Raw genomic sequence first — 18612 nt, 5'->3', positions numbered from 1 at the left:
TTCCGCGGTTAACAAGGATAACCTACCTCTAAGCATTATTGACATCAATTTTTTTTTTTATCTTAACCTCATTACATTTCTTATAAAATACTACTCCCTCCGCCCCCAAAGAATGAGCATGCTAGATTCAACACGGATTTTAATGCAAAATTAGTAAAGTATGAGAGAGATAGAGAGAAAAAGTAATTACAATATTGTTAGTGGAGAATGAGTCTCACACCATTAGAGATAAAAGAATTACCGAAATTAGAAAGTGCATATTCTCATGGGCCAGATTAAAAAGGAAAGAGTGCATATTTTTGTGGGACGGACGGAGTACAAGTCAAGCCAGAATTATCCAAATAAAAAAGAAATACACCCTCTATTCCGCATTAATACGTTCACAATTTTTCAGTGACAAATGAGAAGGGAACCACACAAGCACGTTCATCAAAATTTGAAAATGTCTGACCATTAAAGAAAAGACTTCTCATACAGTGTTACAAATTTTACAATCCAGACAAATATTGAAAATGAAAATGCTATTATCAACACCATAAAAAATACTAGTACTAATAATCAAGAGCAAGTCAAAATAAAGTAATTACAGAAAGAAAAAGAAAAAACTGATCGGCTCAATGCTCTGTCAAATGGAAGAACCAAGTTGCCTCACCTACAACTTGAACTCCCACACAACATAGCTCCATAGCAAACATGATTGCACACAAAAAAAATAATGATAAAATTGCGGAAACTAGAAAGCTTTCCAACTACCAGAGTCCCTGGATGGTGTTTGAGCTTCACGAGAAGACCTAAATGGCTCATCTGACCCGAATGGATCAGCTGTGTCATCGAATCCATGGCCATAATCTGCATCCTGTGTGCTACTACTCATGGAATCAAATCTTGTCATTGACGCTTGTGGAGGAAATGCCCCAAAATTATAATCAGAGTCTGCAGTACTGCGGAAAGAGTCGAACCTTGTGAGGGTCTCTGGTTGAGCGAAGTATCCCTGATCGAAGTCAGTAGAATCTCTGGTGCTTCGCATGGAATCAAATCTGGTGAAGGACTCTCGTGAACTGAAAGGGCCACTGTCTTGCATGTTGAAGGAATCAAATCTTGAGAAGCTATCAAATGAATGCTGCTCTTCTAAACCTTCACTAAAATTTTTCGGAGAGCTGAAGTTGTACATTGGCGTGGTTGGCACGGAGTCTGCAAACAGACTATTCCTTGCAAACAGATTGTCCGCATGAGGAGAGCTTAAATTGTAAAGTGGAGTACTTGGAACTGAATCAAAAAATGGCCCCTGCTTTTGAGAAGGTACGTTGGATGGGGTGCTGGGGACTGAATCGAAAAATGAGCCCTGCTTTGGAAGACCAGTGTTGGATGGGGTGCTTGGAACTGAATCGAAAAATGCCCCCTGCCTAGGAAGAGATGCATCTGTGCCTCTGGCCCCTGTTTTGATTGGGTTTAGACCCCAGTCGTCAGGGCCAAACAACGAACCAGCTTCCTGAGTAACAATGTGAAGGGAAGGCTTAAGACGCCATAGCAAACTAACAAATTAAAGCTGGAAAAACTACTGAAACAGTAACATTCTTCCAGCATACCTTTGAAGCAACAGAAACAGAATCCCATGCTGCATCCGCATCATAATGTGAATCGAAGGTACCCCAACTTTGATCATCAAAACGTTTGTCCCCAGAAAATATAGATTCAGCCCCATATTCACTGCAATTGTGTAGCAGGTTACTTCAGGATGTCTTGTACAAGAGCAAGATGTTTTATAAAAAGATCGAAAAACCTTTAGTAGATGGGTACTCAGATGTCAAAGTTGCCAGACTATTCGAGACAGGAAAATATTTTTTAATCGAAAATATGGAGAAACAAGTAGTGCCATTACCTTTGGTTGTCAAATGCATATGGTGAACCATTCATGTTGAAGTCCTTATTCATTCGCAAATCTCGGAATTCCTTGGACGGGCTGGCAACTGCATTATTTCCTGCTGGACTGTCAGGTGGAGTTCTTGCTGTATGCTCTGAGTTGTTGGTCTCTAGCCTGTCATCCTCAGTTACTCTCTCCACAGAACTTGGCAACTCCGAGTTGTTATCAGCCTTAAAAGGTGATTTTCCAGTCGTGCTGTTGTGAAATGAAGAAACCTTCTCTCTAAAGGCAGATTTTAGTTTGGGAGGAGCAATCACATTTTGCACTTCAAGAGTAAGCTCCTTGACATAGGTGAATCCTACAATAATGAGCACCACCAGAGGCAAATAAGAGCAAATTATTTGAAAACGAATTCTCTGCTCTTTCTAGGTAAAAGTAAAAAGCTCTGAACCCTAGCTTCACAAAAGTACCTTCATCTTCGAACTTATCCCAATCTTCATCCCAGTCAGCTGCTGTTCCTTCAATGCCAGGTTGCCAACCTGGACATGAGCTTAGCAGTGAAATATTGATAAACAAAATATATCTCATCAAGCATGACAAACTTCATCATATCTTATTTGAATCAGTTTAATGAAGCCAATTGGTTGAGCTGCCATCTACCTTGCTTCTCTCAAGGTAGAGAGTCTTTTGTGGATTAGTTAGCAGAATTTAGGGTTCCAAGTATAAACTATAGCGGCAGCTTTATATTCATGATTGTGTGAAAATCCTGACCAAATCAATACTTCTTTAAACCTATAACTAGTGAAAAGTATGCAACCTAGGCATTTATCCAATTGCACTGTGAAGATGACAGTGGTATACATTACAGATAAAATGTAGATTATCTTTACTAGCTTGACTCACTTTTGCAAGTCAAGCATAAAAGAAAATTTACCAACCAAAAGCAAGAGACAAAACATCATCCTTACAACAAAGAGAGGTCAACACTAAAATCATGTAACATACGAAAACAGCTTAAACGATAGAGAACACTGAACGTGTACAGCTGCAGATTACAGATAACAAACATTAAATGCTTTCAAGTTTTAAATTCCGGCTTTTAGTACCTGATATGCATATAACTAATTGCCTGGATTTGATATACAGACCACACATTAATTAGATTGCAGTGACAAATAACACAGCAAAGTAGTAACTTGTACTAAAACAAAGTACTTTGCATAAACTAGGGCTAATAAAGTGGTTTTCAATTATTCAAATAACAAGAAATGCAGATGATGGCACATGCATATATTGTGATTACCAAATGGAAGTTCAAGGAGTGAAGTTGGTTTTGCACGCAATCCATAAGTTTTGCAACGTTCATTCAAAGCTTTCACTAGTTCCTCAAGATCTGATTGGACCTGATTAGCTCGATCCTGGTAGACAGTGAACATATTTTACTCTGAAAATTCTCACAGGTCCCCACTAAATCTACTGGAGGTGGTACATACCTGAGCACCATCAGCATTCCCTTGGTCCAATTTAACAATAGCCCGATACAGTTCCATTTTTTTCTCCTACATATCAAAATGACCAAAATATTATCATCAGACATCTGAAAAGAATGAGAATCATAGAACTGGCAACACCATTGTTATAAATCACAGAGCAATGAAACACAATGGTCACCTGAATATCACGAAATGTGGCCTCTTCAATTGTTAATTTGGAAGCTACATCTCCAACCTGCATGTACTTCTCTTCGTATTTCTTCGCTAATAATTCAGCCTGAGGAAGAACAGCTCAGAAAAATGATTCAACAAATAGCAATAAAAAGTGGACATGAATGAGACATATGCAAGAATATACCTCTCTCTTGTCGCCTACAACTTTTTCAGATATCTCATTCAACCTATTATCACATCGACTTTTGTACAGGACCTGAAATCAAATGATACATGAGGGATGCAGCAGATATGTCATAAGTGCACAAGCCATCAAATGGGAATTTCTTATTATTATAATTTTTGTAATGGGAGAAAACATCGTAATTTGAACAAAGAAATGGTCATGTAAAAGCTCGAGATAACTTTTGAGATAAAAAATTGACGTGTATATCCCACACATAATTTGTGTCTTTATGCCTTTTCATTCTCATAAATGAACAAAGAACTCACAAGTTCTTGCATCTTAGCATGGTAGAACTGAACTTTCTGTTTAGCTTCCAGAATATCCTTCTCCAGCTCTACCACCTGTATAGAAGAGATTGCATGTCAAAAAATTAAGGGTTCCAAAGTAAAGGGGAGAAAACTGATATCAGATTCTCTGCTCTTTGGTTTGATCACATTGCCCTCAAGCTCAACTACAAGCCTAAGTGAGACAATGTTCCATTGTACAAAAGATAATGCTGGCAAAGTGAAAGATAACAGCCTATTTTGCATCAGATATTGTTATGTTAAGGATTGAATTGTATCTGTACTTAGGTTAATTTCAGGCTTGGGGATTTCTCCTCCCCTTGTGATCCTTATTTTTATTTTAACATACTGTTTTGTTGTAAAACAAATGTTCAAGTAATATTTTGCTACTCTACTAAAAGTTACTTTGATAAATATGTTGAATTCTTTGGTCTAAAAATAGTGACCAATAACAAAAGACACATGATGTGTGAGAAACAGCTGCAACAACAAGCAGTTTCATGATCAACAAATGCTACATGACATGAGTTCAAAAAAAAGCACTAACAGCAATGAGTAATTAGTCAATTCAAAATCACTGAAGAAATGTCGATAAAAATAAGGAGCAAATTATATATTAGTTTGACCAGCATTAAAGCATTCTGCTTTGAACTCAGCGTCACTTCATTTACAAGTTTTGTGTATTGTAACTAGTCAATTCAAAATCACTTAAGAAATGTCAATTAAAATAAGCAAATTATATACTATTTTGACCAGTATAAAAGCATTCTTCTTTGATCTCTAAGTGTCACTTCACAAAAGTTGATTTACAAGTTCTGTGTATTGACCGCACCATACTATTGAAGTGTGACTTCAACAAGAATAAGAGCATGGGAGAAAATAAGCAGGAAAGGGATAGGTTGGGATAGAAGAGATAGTCCAGATATACATGGCACATGCATACACAATTTCAATCTATGAGACTATACTAGTATAACTTCTCTGTCCAGTATTGTAACTAAATCATTTAAACACAAATACCACAACAAGATCAAATTTAGTATCCAAAACAAGAGTGAATTTCTGGAAAAGGGAGAAGTGCAGCGTAAAATAAGTAACCTTTTTCTCAGCATCCTTTGCCTCCTCAAACTTTTTGTTCAATGCATTTTGCTCCTCTGAGCTAAGCTGGTCTAAGAGATGCTTCTCCAGCTCCGGTACTTTAGCCTTTTGTTGAACGGGCTCATCAGGGTGGGGAACAGGTACTGGGCGTGGTGGCCTTCCGGGACCGGCAGAAGGCATAGCTCTTGCATTGCTAGACCCTTGGGGTTGTTGAAAACCTTACATAGAATAGACTGACATTAGTCAAGTAAACCATTTGTCGATGTAGATGTTGTTAATGAACAGAATAAAATGTCAACCAGAAGGTGGTCTCAATGATGTAACACCGTGCACAGCAGTAGGTTGACTAGGGGCGGCAAACAATGTCTCATCCAATATAAAAGAGTGAGGAAGCACTGTAGGAAGATGGCGCCCTTCCCTGTACCGTTCCATCAAATAGAGAGCAACACAGAATTCCCTCAAAGAAAGCATACTGTCATTGTCTTCGTCAGACAAGTCCCAGACCTGTTTTAAGACCTCTAACAAAACAAATACAAGAATCCATATCAGGAAAACTGGTAAGAGGCAACCGTGATAGCATATAGTTTTAAACTTTTAATGGCGACATGCTTTTTACAAAGATTACAAACAATCATAAGATCCATCCAGCAAATACCATTAATAACAAACCACCTAAGTTTGAGACTTCATTCTTTCACACCAAAGGGACCAGCACAAGGCAGGGAAAATAGATCTTCCACCGGACTATACCCTTTTAATTATTTGAGCACAGTTTTACCCTTTTACTCTTTTAGTACTAGTCAAATCTCCCAAATTGGATAAAATCAGTCAGGCACTGAGTGAGGCATAGATAGTCCACCAACAGATTAGAAACCTTCTATTCTTGCTATTAATTGAGAAGAGGATGATAAGGAATAATTAATGTCTTGAGAAGAGGAGGAGATGCAACGGTTTTAGTTATTTTTATTTTTTTGCAACGGATTTATTTTTGTTTTTGGCGATGTTTTTGGTGATTTGAATGGATTAGGATCAGATTTAGATGAAAAGATTTCAGCATTAATTATGATTGAGTTATTTTAGGAAAAGAAGAATTGATAAGATTTGAAGGGTTCGGGTTTTCTGATTTAAATATTTTAGAGCTTACCTCGAGGTAACTTCCAACTCAAGAATAATTTGCGTGCTTGGTCACCAGTAATTTTCCCATCTCTGTCAGTGTCAACTTGTACAAACACCTTGCCATACTTCTGAACATCAGACTGGGTTATTCTTGGCCAAGGACCCTTAGATTGTCCAGCTGCAGGAGGATGATGGCCAGCTGCAGGAAGATGGTGCCCCACTGCAGGTGGATGATGGCCAGCTGCAGGTGGAAACAGAGGAGGTTTATGTGCCGAAACATGCTGGCTTGCTTTTCCAGCGGACTGGACTTGTTGAGCTTGAGTAGTTGGAGGTTGAGAAACAACACTTGGCTTAACTGAAGGCTGGTCTCTAGACAACACTGAATTCCCCATAGATGAGACAGGTCCGCTACTTGTTGGATATGCAGGTCCAGAGGAGTTCTGTTGTGGTTGAAAAGATGCGGCAGAGAACACATCTCCAAACACCGAGTCTGACGGTAAACCATTTCCTGTTGTTGAAAGGGTGGCCGAAGCAGATTGTAGTGGCCCACTGATCTCTGGTGCTTTTGGTTGAGTCATAGGTGACACTGTTTGGCCAAAGACACCCTGAGTTGCAGAAGGAATCAAGTTTCTGTTGTTTCCTTGAGAAGAAATCCCAGCTTGGGAGCCATTCACACTCCCACCAAGAGAATCGAATGAATTAGTAGGAGGAGATGAGGTTATCAAACCAGTCTCAGGCATACCATGGGTTGCAACAATTGGATGAGATTGGAATCCAGAACTAGGAGGCAAAGGCTGAGGAGGCCTCATCACTTGGTTTGGCTGAGTTAGAAGTGCCTGCTGGCTACTTACACTGATACCTGGCAAAGGGGATGAAGAGCCAGCCAATTGTACAGGAGATGGATTTGCCCTTGCATTTGGCTGAGGAATCAGTAGCCCAAGATTTATCTGAGGAGGAGGAATTTTGGATGCAGCTGGACCATTTAAGGCAGCCTCCACAACTTCTTTGGTCAAATCTCGCTTGCTTTGAGCAACTGTAACAAGTTTAAGAGCATTATAAAACTCTTGACGACCCAGGAAACCAAGTCGATTTTTATCAGCAAATGTCCATATCTGCACAAAAGAATGATTATTTAGTATCCATTATACAAAACATTTCCAAAGGGCACATTGCTGTAGTTGCAACAGATTGAGGTATTTGCATGACAGTCTGATTGTAACAACTATTCTTGCTAAAGCAATATATAGCTCTTCCATTCAGATAAGAACAGCAAGATCACTACAAACAAGTTTGAAAACACTCATCACCATATGACCAATTTTCAGTGACATGCATAAATCTCAGGCATAAATATAATGTTTACGATGAAAGAAAGCATGGAAAACCCTACCTCTCTTTGAGATTAAGAAATATATATTGGTGAACCGCTGCGTAAACCTCTACTCTATGTGTTGCCTTAATTATCAACAAATATCATACTAGAGAAGTAAAATTTTACATAACCTGCTTCCATCCCAACTTTAAAGCTGTTTATTGTCAAAAACATCATTGAAAATTTACACATGCACCCAAAACAAACACATTAATCAACAAACAGAAAAAGCAGAGAACCATTCAGACCTACTCCCATCCAACTTCAAAACGATGAGACTAATGAGTTATGCTCTCATTCTAGATCCCATAGATGATTAAGCTTGAACAACAGAAACCAAACTGACAATGGAGTTTGACCTTCAGATCCTCGCAGATCAACTGTTTCAGCTGCCTCGTACAAAGTTAAGATGGTCTAAATTCTCAAGGGAACAGCAAAGTTAACCTTCACAACTGAGTTTATGGAGCTATTTAGCAAAGATCAGCCTAAAAACGACAAACCTGCTCCGCTTTTTAAGCATCTTGGATTTGCTTACAACTCATCCAATTACTATAAGTTATGGAGAGATTTAGCTAAAAACTTAACAGCAAAATTGCTTTGACCTTCTAATTACTAAGCAACTAGCCGTCAATTAAGGAAAACTCAGCACCACGAGAAACTCTACCCGCATCTTGAACTAAATTATCCAGTGATAGGAGTGGAAAACCAACATATCACTTAATAATCATCTTAAGGTGGCAAGTTGGTGACTGATCGTAAAGAACAGTACAGTGGTTATAGCAACTCATCACATCATCGAGTAACGAGCAGAAGAAACTAATTTTCCTACCCAGAAATGGAACACCGACAAAGATAAAATAGATAGAAAACCAAAAAATAAAGGAACCTGGGCGAGGACTTGTCTGGGCAAATTTGAAGCTAGGAGAAAATTAACGGCCTCACTCCCACTAATCCGCCCATCCCGATCCACATCGGCTCTCTGGAAATACGCCTCAAATTGATCCATATTCGGATTCTGCCCCGCCATTTCCCTCAATTCCAACGAGAATCGCGACGCCTACGAATCCGATCGATGAATCAAGGCACAGATCGAAATTAACCGCAAAGCATGCTAACGTTAGATGCACGGTGATGCAGCCAGCGAGATCTATAGATTAGGTTTTAGGTATGGATAGTGGTTTGGCGTGGGGTGCGAAGCTGAACAGCAGAGTGCATCGACTGGAAGAATTGAATTGCTTCGGAATTCCGCAGGAAGGACGGCGTCTGGTGAACCTCCGGTTCGGCGGCGATGGCGGCGGCGCCGTGGAAGAATCTAAAAGCGTCGTAGAAAATGGAGTGATGGGAGAATCGAGAGAGGGTAGGGGGAGATTGGGGAAAAATGATTGTTTCTCTCACCGAATGATAATTTCGATTTCCAGATGTTCTCTACTTTTTTATTTAATTTAATACTGTTCCTTTTAAAATTTATGAAATCAATTACTAATATAATGTCAATATTTTATCTCACATTATTATTTATGCTTTTCTTTGTGCGCTCAAATTCGCTTTGGCTATAAGCTTGAATGCTTACAAGATTAACTAGGTTGAACTAATGCATTAGTGTTATTTATTTTTCATATTTGTGGCGGCATATAAACATTTTAAATCGATTTTAACTTTTCAACTATTTTTTAAAATCATTTTGATAAGATTTATTGAAAACATATAAGAACAGATATCACAAGCAAGCAATAAATATTTTAAAATAGTTATAAATTGCAAGAAAATAGTGTCAATCGAATTCATATGAAGGCAATTTGGGTGTAAAGCTTTTAAATATGGACTAAAAAATAATAAAAACAGAAATGAATCGAGGAGAGAAAATAAAGCAAAATAAAAGCAATAAAAGTAATATAGACATATCACCAAAGGGACAAGAGCTGCTCCTAACTTGATTCAGAATTGTTTCAACCTATTTCACCTGGCTCGTTCCTGATACAATCTAGTCAATTAATGGTCGTGTTTATTTTACACTCATCCATAGCTGAACAATTATAAGGGAATTGTATGACTAAGATAAGCTGAATATGTCCCAAAGTCTATACTCACTAACCTTCACCCCTGCAGGTGGCTCAGTTGGTTAAGAATTAATTTCTAAAACATGTAAGCAACCTTGATGAACCCTTGAACTATCCCCTTAATAGTTTTACCTAAAGTTTCTTAACTATGTATGCTCTTTACTCTGAGTTAAACAGTTCAAAAGTAGCGTGCAAAAGAAATAGGAAATTCACCGTATGGAGAAATAAAGTTCAAAACAATTCCTACTACAAATTAGGAGTAATCCATAAAATTTGTCACACGTGACTTTATAAAGAAAATCTAAATACGAATACAACAGTGGACGAATATTATGTTGGATGAGATAAAGATCGTCTTCAATTCTCTCGTGTTTGGGTTCCTAGGATTCTCTTGTTTGGATGTATGGATTCCTAGATTCTCCGTTTTGCGGCGAAGGAGATAAATAAAAGAAGAGAAAAAGATGATCCTAAGGGCCATTTTAGATTATTTGATATGGGAAGATGAGAATTAAATTTGGACAAGATTTGGTCATGTATGGCTGAGATATATGTAACTGCATTCTATTGTTTAGTGTCCATGAAATAAAAGTCCATATCCATACCAGAGTGTAGGATATTTTTTTATTTAATTGCAAGGGTGTGCTCTACTCGCTGACCAAAATGCCCCCATAAATTTCTCAAAATTCCACCAAGTCCTAAGTTTTGCGCATTAAATCCGACCCATTTGATTGAGATGAAATAAAGACTGAGAAATCACGGTCGCAACTTCATCAACCCTACTGAAGTGATGCATTTGGCATTTGGGGCTCCAGCTGGCGAAAGGTATATGAACTACACAATGAATTTATTGTCCTGATAATTGCCATATCTTGAATGTCTTGTGTGCTTCTGTGAATTGTTTTTCGTGTCCAATATGGTGCTTTTTCTACATCATGGTTTGTTTAATTTTTTCGCTTATAATTAGATGAACCTAATATAATGTTGGGCGACGAAATGAGTTAGAGTATCCACGATGGCGGCGAGCGGACCGGCTAGCTGATTCCCGGCGCTGGCCGGTCCGCTCGCCGAACTATTGCAGTAGGCGAGCGCCAAATCGGCGAGAAAAACGGCGAGCGCAAGCCGATTCCCGGGGCGGTGGCCGACGCGCTCGCAGATCGGTTGGCTGCCATTGCAGACTCCCGATCGGCGAGCCGATTTTTAAATTTTTTATTTAATTTTCAAAACATTATATATACGCGATTTGCACGTCATTTTCATTCGCACCACTTGTTTTAACGAGTTTTCTCTCTATCTTAATTTTTGTACAAGAGCAACAACGCGAAATGGAGCACAACAACGAGTCTACTCCAGTGACGAGCGGGTCTCAAACTCCCTTGGTACCCGTGGGAAGTGGATGGGGTCCGATGGCCGGGTACTACAACATGTACCCTTGACAGCATATGATGCCCGGGATGGCATCCAGGGGTAGTATGCCGGGATGCAGGGCGGACCAGCGATGCCGGGCGGGCAGGGGGTACCCGGGATGCAACCCGGGATGCAGATGATGCCGGGGTGGGCACCCAGGATGCAGACGATGCCGGGGTGGCAGCCGGGGATGCAGGGGACGCCAGGGGGGACAACGTCTATCGCCTCAGTTTTGATTTTTTTACTGCTTCTTCGCACACATCGACCCCATCGGAGACGCAGTTCACTGGGTGTGATACTTTCTCCTTAGAGGAGTTGGGGATAGATCTCGGGGATGCAGACACTCCCGTTCAAACGGGGGAGTAGGGCGGGGTCGGGGCGCACCAAAGAAGAAGAAGGGCAAGGGCAAGAGGGTGGTCGGCGAGTCGTCGCAGCCGGCTGATGACGAGAGCCCGGCACGGAGGAAGTGGACGGATGCGGAGAACGCCGCGCTGTCCAAGGCGTGGGTGAGTGTTTGTGATGATCCCCTCGCCTCGAACAATCATAGGATCGTCAACTTGTGGGCTAAAATAGCAGCAGCCTACAAGGCATTTTGCCCGGAGGGGAGGCCACGCAGCGGGGAGGAGTGCCGAAAGGGGTGGGACCGAATCAGGGCTGCGGTCTCCCGATTTTCGGGTTTGTACACCAACGCCCTCCGCATGCAGACTAGTGGCCAAACTGACGAGGACTGCAGTAGGATAGCGGAGAAAGCCATCCCCGTGCCCGAGCTTTATAATGAGTTCAATTACTGGAACTGCTATGAGGTGCTGATGGACTCCGAGAAGTTTCGGGCAGGTGTCGATGCTGGCTGGCCGAAGAAGCAGCGACTGAACTATACCGGTGATTACAGCGGCGGTTCCCACGACCTCCCCGAGGATGTTCAGGAGTTCCCATCCCCTCCCGCGTTTACTCGCCGCACTCGCCCGGTTGGTCAAAGGCGGGCGCAACGGGCTCGCCAGGGGTCCCAGGAGGTCCAGTCGACATCCCCCCTGTTGGCAGGTCGACAGCCGAGCTCGCCTTCTTCGCGCGTCAACAAACGCGGGCTCAGATGTACAAGACCTTAGCTGACTGGAAGACGACAATTGACCCCGAGGAGAAGAGTTTTCTTCACTCAATGCTTGTGAGTATGAGGGCCAATTTGAATGCCGCTGCGGCACAGTTGGGGGGCTCAGACGCGGGCTCAGATGCCGCAGATTTGGGGGTCCCGGATAGCGGCGACAACGGCGGCGACGGCGAGGAGTGAGGCGGAGGCGGGGGGCTCGTGTGTGGATGAGGAGTTTTTTTTAAATTAATGTAATTTTTTTAATTAATGTACTTTTTAAAATTTTAATATTATTATTGAATTTTCCCGTATCTGTGTCGTAAATTTAATTCCGTATTTTGTGTGATTGTTAATTATTTGTTTTTTATAATTTTGTTTATTGTGGCTAGGCTATGGCTGACCTATTGCTTGTCTAGTTGCTTGTCATGATGATGTGGCAGGAGGAGTTTTTAGTGCTGATGATGTGGCAGGTGGAGTTTGTGGCTAGGCTATGGCTGGGCTATCTCTATTGGAGATGCTCTTAGCGATCGTTTGATTTAATACTTGTGGTTTACACCGTGTGTTTGTCTGTTCCATCTTGATGAGCATGCGATTGGTTAGGTTTCGCATTTTCCAAATTTTTGTAGCTGGATGTCTCAACGATTATTTGTTTTTTTACACCTGCTATACTCGGGCAAAACTATAAAACTATTCTTATACATCGATTGCAGGGTGGTGGGTGGTATAGCAAAACGCAAACGTCCGGGGGGGCTCAACTAGTCTCGGCAATGAAGGTATGTTTGCTTCTATTGCATCCTAATGAAATAGGTATTATACAGTTGATCGGAGCTTAATAGCATGTTCTGTATGTTTGCCAAATGGGGTGTGTTTTTGCAGTGCTTATGAAGTCCTCCCGACAAAAGTTTCGCAAGGGGGAAAGGTCGCGTCGAATGTGGATCCTCCGAGAAGAGGAAATATTAGCTGAAACAATGCTGGAGCTTGTGGCCAGGGATGAAAATTAGACAACGACTTTCGTGCTGGGTATCTGATAAGGCTCGTTTCATGCATTATTTTTTGGTAATATTACATGCTTTTTGGGGGAGATAATGCGCAAATTTGAGCTTAAGTGTGCAGATATTTGCTGGGTCAAGTAGAAGCTGCAAATTGACCGAGCAGATGCAAAATGAGCAGAAAAGGAGTATAAAGCGTCAAACATCCGCTAGGTCAAGGAGAATTATCAGGAGAGCAGGTGTGTGAAAAATCTGCCGGACCCAGGAACGCACACAAATTACCCGGGGCGAGGAAAATGGAGCAGAGCAGATTTAAAAGATCCTTTTTTAAGGGTACAAACGTCAAATCATGAAGAGCATACCCTAGGGATTCGAGCTTGAAGCCTCCCTATATAAAGGGACCAACATGAATGAAGAAAATGAGCGCTTAACGCTATGGTAGTTTAGGTAGGGAGCTCTCGGTAGCGCTTAACGCTACCGTTCTCGTAGTTTAGGTAGGAAACTCTCAAAGGCGCTTAACGCCACTGCTCTCTTAGCTTAGTTTAGTTTGGTTGCTGATTTCATAGCTTAGTCCAATGGTTTCGACGATGGAATTGACGACTCCGGCGTTGGATCCTTGCTTTCTTTACCGTTTTTGAGATGATGTAGTTGGATCTCGAGTTTCATCGGAGGAATTGACGACTCCGCCTTTGGATCTCGACCTATTTCTGGTTTTATGAAGCTTTGGTGTTTATTTTATTGTTGATGATGCTCTTTACTTATGTTTCTTGGATGCTTTTCGCAATTGGTGGCTTAGATGTTTAGATCCATGATGTTTACATGATTTCCAGTAGTTTAGAGGTTGAGATCTAGTTATTCACGTGCTCAATTTCTGAGATTTGTTAGTTTAGGTGATGCATGCAAGGTTGATCTGTGTTTATTCCGCTTTCTGCTAGACCCAGTAGCTTAGATCTGTTAGTTTAAGCTTTAATTCCATGTTTAATTTTAGATCTGAGATTGCTCTGTTTTCATGGTGTTCAATGCTCTGTTTTCACTCTGTTTTTAGCTTAGTTACATGAAGAAGATGAAGTTTGTTGGTAGTTAGAATCAGATCTACTTTAGTTTGTTAGTTGCAGCTTTCTTGTCAGTAGCTATTAAGGGAAATCTGTTCTGCTGCTTTTCTTACGATCTGTTGTCTGGCTGTTTTAGGAAACTTATTTGCTTGACCCAGGAAACTTATTTGCTTGACCCAGGAAACTTATTTGCTTGACCCAGGAAATTTGGTGAATGAACTAGAGTTAATTTTCTGTTTCAAATCATGATTGCAATTACATTTGAAGCACATTCAGTTCTCTGGATCTAGTAGATAGAATAGATTAGGTTTAATTTCCCAGGTCTAGGAGTTAAAACTGAACCCTCTCGTTGCGTGGCAGCAGCCGATCACTTTTCTGAATGTGTCGTAGAAACAATCTCGAGTAGGTCCCTAGTCTCAGTGGTTCGACCCCGCTCTTGCCGCTTATACTTCGTAATATTTGTTGCATTAGTGGGAACTTGTTGAAAGGAGGAACACGTGCACACGACACACGTGCAAAAATCCTCTCTTCAAATGGCGCCGTTGCCGGGGACTATGGCGTTATCTACTTGATTTTGTTTCTATGACACTGTAAATAGCTTTCGGCTTTCTTTAATTTTCTATTTTTGATCGTTTTCTTTTGTCTAGGCATGACTTCTTATCCAAGGCGGTCTCCAAGGTTGAAAAAAAATCAAGGGCTGAAGTGGAGAAGGAAAGCTCTCCTAATACATGTGGCTGAAAGAATGCCAGTGGGGGCAGGGAGTTTTCTTATTCTTTCAATTTTATGATTATTGGTTGCATATATAATCCTTGGATAATTTAGAAGCTCATTTTGTAAATACTTTTAGTTGAGTTTTAATTTTTGTAAATAGTTTTCTAAAAAAAAAATTCAAAAACATTTTAAAAAATCAGAAAATTACAAAAAGATTTTATGTTTTAAAGAAAAAAAATTTTAAAAATAAAAAAAAATAACTTTTAGGGATAATTCGGAGTTACGCATAGTGGAAGAAATTCCACTATGCATGCACCTTATTATTGCCTAGGTCAGTTAGCTAAGTACTCTTTGGGAATCTGCTGGGTCAGGTAGATAGGAAGGAATTTGAAAATTTTTGGACTGAACCAGTATACTCCCAAGAATACTTGAGCAAAACTTGTACATAGTGTGAATATGTTTTTTCTGAAATTCCTTATTAAAATCCAAACAAAGAAAAAAATTTAATCCCAAAAATATTTTTGAAATTCTAAGTAAATCTGGGAAAGAAGTTTATAAATGAAAAAAATTTGGATCTTACATCCACTTGACCAGTTTGCTTAAGAATTTCAAGTTTTAGTTTCGTAGGTCAGGAAGAGAGTACAAGGGACCTCCAAGGAATTCCAAGGATGAAGCTCCCAATTCAGAAAATAAGGAAGACGACTGCCTGACCCAGCAGAATGGCAAGTCAGAAACAGGGGAAACAGATGATTCTGCTCAGCAGGGGGTGGCCAAACCTGCTCTACAAACTCCAGAACTATCAATGTTGATGTACCAGCAAGAGAGGACTAACCCCCATGACCAGCAAGAGGACCAAGAGGGCAAGCACCCCAGCACCCCCAGGAAGGCTGACTCTCAAAGGAGCCAGGGTCTGAATTGATCCACCACCCCCAGTAACCAAGTAATTTTTTTTCTATTTTATTTTTGTTTTAGTTTTTAGTTTTCTTTAGTGAGCATGCTAGGTTGTTGTTTCTGTGCCTTCTCCCACTTAGGCCTTGGCTTGGCCTAAGTGTGAGAAGTTTGTATGCCTAGTATGTTGTGTTTCTTGTATTTTTCTTGCGTATCTTCTTACACTTAGCCCATTGCTTGGCCTAAGTGTGAGAAGATTGTTTTGCTTTTGTTCGTTGTGTTTTTGCCTTCTTACACTTAGCTCAATTCTTGGTCTAAGTGTGAGAAGTGCGTGTCTTGTTGTTTTTCTGTTTTTTTTTTGTTTTGTTTTGTCGCCACTAATTGGCCTGCTTTCCACTTCATAAGGATTGCTTGGGGACAAGCATAAATGAAGTGGGAGGGGGAAGCAGTTAGTGCAGTTAGTGTCTTGTACATATTCTGTTAGGTCTAGGAGTTTGCAGATGTTTTTTTTTAGGTTCTGTGTTTGCTTAACTGGTATAATAGATAGCAAAAGCCCCTTAGGGAGAGTAATTGAAGAGAAAATACATGCTAATTTGTGAATCCTTTTCTCTTAATAAATCAAAGTCAGTTGGATGAAGTAAGAACGATAGAAAATGTCTAAATTTTAAGCTTACTGTGAAGCCCCTCTATAAGAGTGAGTTATAAGCCTAAACACTTTGAGCTAACAAAAAAAAGGGGGACCGCCACTGAATGCTTAGGGAGAAGAGTCTGACGGAGAAAAAAAAAGGGTTTCTGGAGGTATAAGCTGGACGAAGTCCAGGAAAAGGAGGTATAAGCTGGACGAAGTCCAGGAAAAGGAGGTATAAGCTGGACGAGGTCCAGGAAATGGAGGTATAAGCTGGACGAAGTCCAGGGGAGAAATAAACTAAAAATTCGGAGGTATAAGCTGGACGAAGTCCACGGGGAAAAATATATATATATAAAAGGGGGAATAGAAGAAAAAAAAAGAAATCTAAGGGCAGGAAGCAATAGTAACCTGACCCAGGATTTAAAAGGAAAAGGGGACTGTAGAAAGGAGAAACTCTCATAACCCGAAGCATCAGTGGTGTCATTGACTTAAGAGTGAATCGATCTTAACATCCCTGGTGAGGAATGAGTGATCAAGTGAATCCAACAGAAGGTAAAATTTAAGGCTATCTTGACGAACTGACAGCTTGACTAGATAGAAGAAGGGAGGGGGAAGAATCTGAGGCTGTAAATGCTTGGATTGACCTTAAACTTGTGGGGATGGCTGCTAGGAAAAATACCAGCTTATGCGTTTATGTGTTTTTGTATTTTTCTTTGTCATGTTGTTTTCCGTATGAGTGTTCGTGTCTGTTTTCTGTGTCCAAGTTTTCCTAGGTCCAGGAGTCTTAATTTGGTTTTCTTTTCTTAGGGTCGGTTAAAAGGGGAACATGCATTGAAACTTGCCTTATTTCTTTTTCTTGTCTTTCATGCTTGAGGACAAGCATGGTTTAAGTGTGAGCAGTTTGATAAGGCTCGTTTCATGCATTATTTTTTGGTAATATTACATGCTTTTTGGGGGAGATAATGCGCAAATTTGAGCTTAAGTGTGCAGATATTTGCTGGGTCAAGTAGAAGCTGCAAATTGACCGAGCAGATGCAAAATGAGCAGAAAAGGAGTATAAAGCGTCAAACATCCGCTAGGTCAAGGAGAATTATCAGGAGAGCAGGTGTGTGAAAAATCTGCCGGACCCAGGAACGCACACAAATTACCCGGGGCGAGGAAAATGGAGCAGAGCAGATTTAAAAGATCCTTTTTTAAGGGTACAAACGTCAAATCATGAAGAGCATACCCTAGGGATTCGAGCTTGAAGCCTCCCTATATAAAGGGACCAACATGAATGAAGAAAATGAGCGCTTAACGCTATGGTAGTTTAGGTAGGGAGCTCTCGGTAGCGCTTAACGCTACCGTTCTCGTAGTTTAGGTAGGAAACTCTCAAAGGCGCTTAACGCCACTGCTCTCTTAGCTTAGTTTAGTTTGGTTGCTGATTTCATAGCTTAGTCCAATGGTTTCGACGATGGAATTGACGACTCCGGCGTTGGATCCTTGCTTTCTTTACCGTTTTTGAGATGATGTAGTTGGATCTCGAGTTTCATCGGAGGAATTGACGACTCCGCCTTTGGATCTCGACCTATTTCTGGTTTTATGAAGCTTTGGTGTTTATTTTATTGTTGATGATGCTCTTTACTTATGTTTCTTGGATGCTTTTCGCAATTGGTGGCTTAGATGTTTAGATCCATGATGTTTACATGATTTCCAGTAGTTTAGAGGTTGAGATCTAGTTATTCACGTGCTCAATTTCTGAGATTTGTTAGTTTAGGTGATGCATGCAAGGTTGATCTGTGTTTATTCCGCTTTCTGCTAGACCCAGTAGCTTAGATCTGTTAGTTTAAGCTTTAATTCCATGTTTAATTTTAGATCTGAGATTGCTCTGTTTTCATGGTGTTCAATGCTCTGTTTTCACTCTGTTTTTAGCTTAGTTACATGAAGAAGATGAAGTTTGTTGGTAGTTAGAATCAGATCTACTTTAGTTTGTTAGTTGCAGCTTTCTTGTCAGTAGCTATTAAGGGAAATCTGTTCTGCTGCTTTTCTTACGATCTGTTGTCTGGCTGTTTTAGGAAACTTATTTGCTTGACCCATGAAACTTATTTGCTTGACCCAGGAAACTTATTTGCTTGACCCAGGAAATTTGGTGAATGAACTAGAGTTAATTTTCTGTTTCAAATCATGATTGCAATTACA

At 40.4% G+C, this 18612-nt stretch overlaps 1 protein-coding gene across 1 annotated transcript; it reads right to left on the bottom strand.

Moving 5' to 3' along the window:
- Positions 1-425: 425 nt before the first annotated feature.
- LOC121784026 (epidermal growth factor receptor substrate 15-like 1) lies at positions 426-9036 on the bottom strand. The gene is made up of 13 exons (XM_042182208.1): positions 8511-9036; positions 6281-7364; positions 5436-5654; positions 5137-5354; positions 4021-4095; positions 3713-3784; positions 3533-3631; positions 3355-3420; positions 3165-3279; positions 2332-2400; positions 1880-2219; positions 1587-1707; positions 426-1489 (listed from the first exon to the last, which is right to left on the bottom strand). The coding sequence occupies exons 1-13, from the start codon at positions 8649-8651 to the stop codon at positions 734-736; spliced, it is 3375 nt and encodes a 1124-aa protein (XP_042038142.1). The 5' UTR covers positions 8652-9036; the 3' UTR covers positions 426-733.
- Between the last annotated feature and the right edge of the window lie 9576 nt (positions 9037-18612).

Source organism: Salvia splendens, chromosome 21, assembly GCF_004379255.2.
Source record: "Salvia splendens isolate huo1 chromosome 21, SspV2, whole genome shotgun sequence".
Taxonomy (NCBI): domain Eukaryota; kingdom Viridiplantae; phylum Streptophyta; class Magnoliopsida; order Lamiales; family Lamiaceae; genus Salvia; species Salvia splendens.
This window is presented reverse-complemented; position numbering and strand designations above follow the sequence as displayed.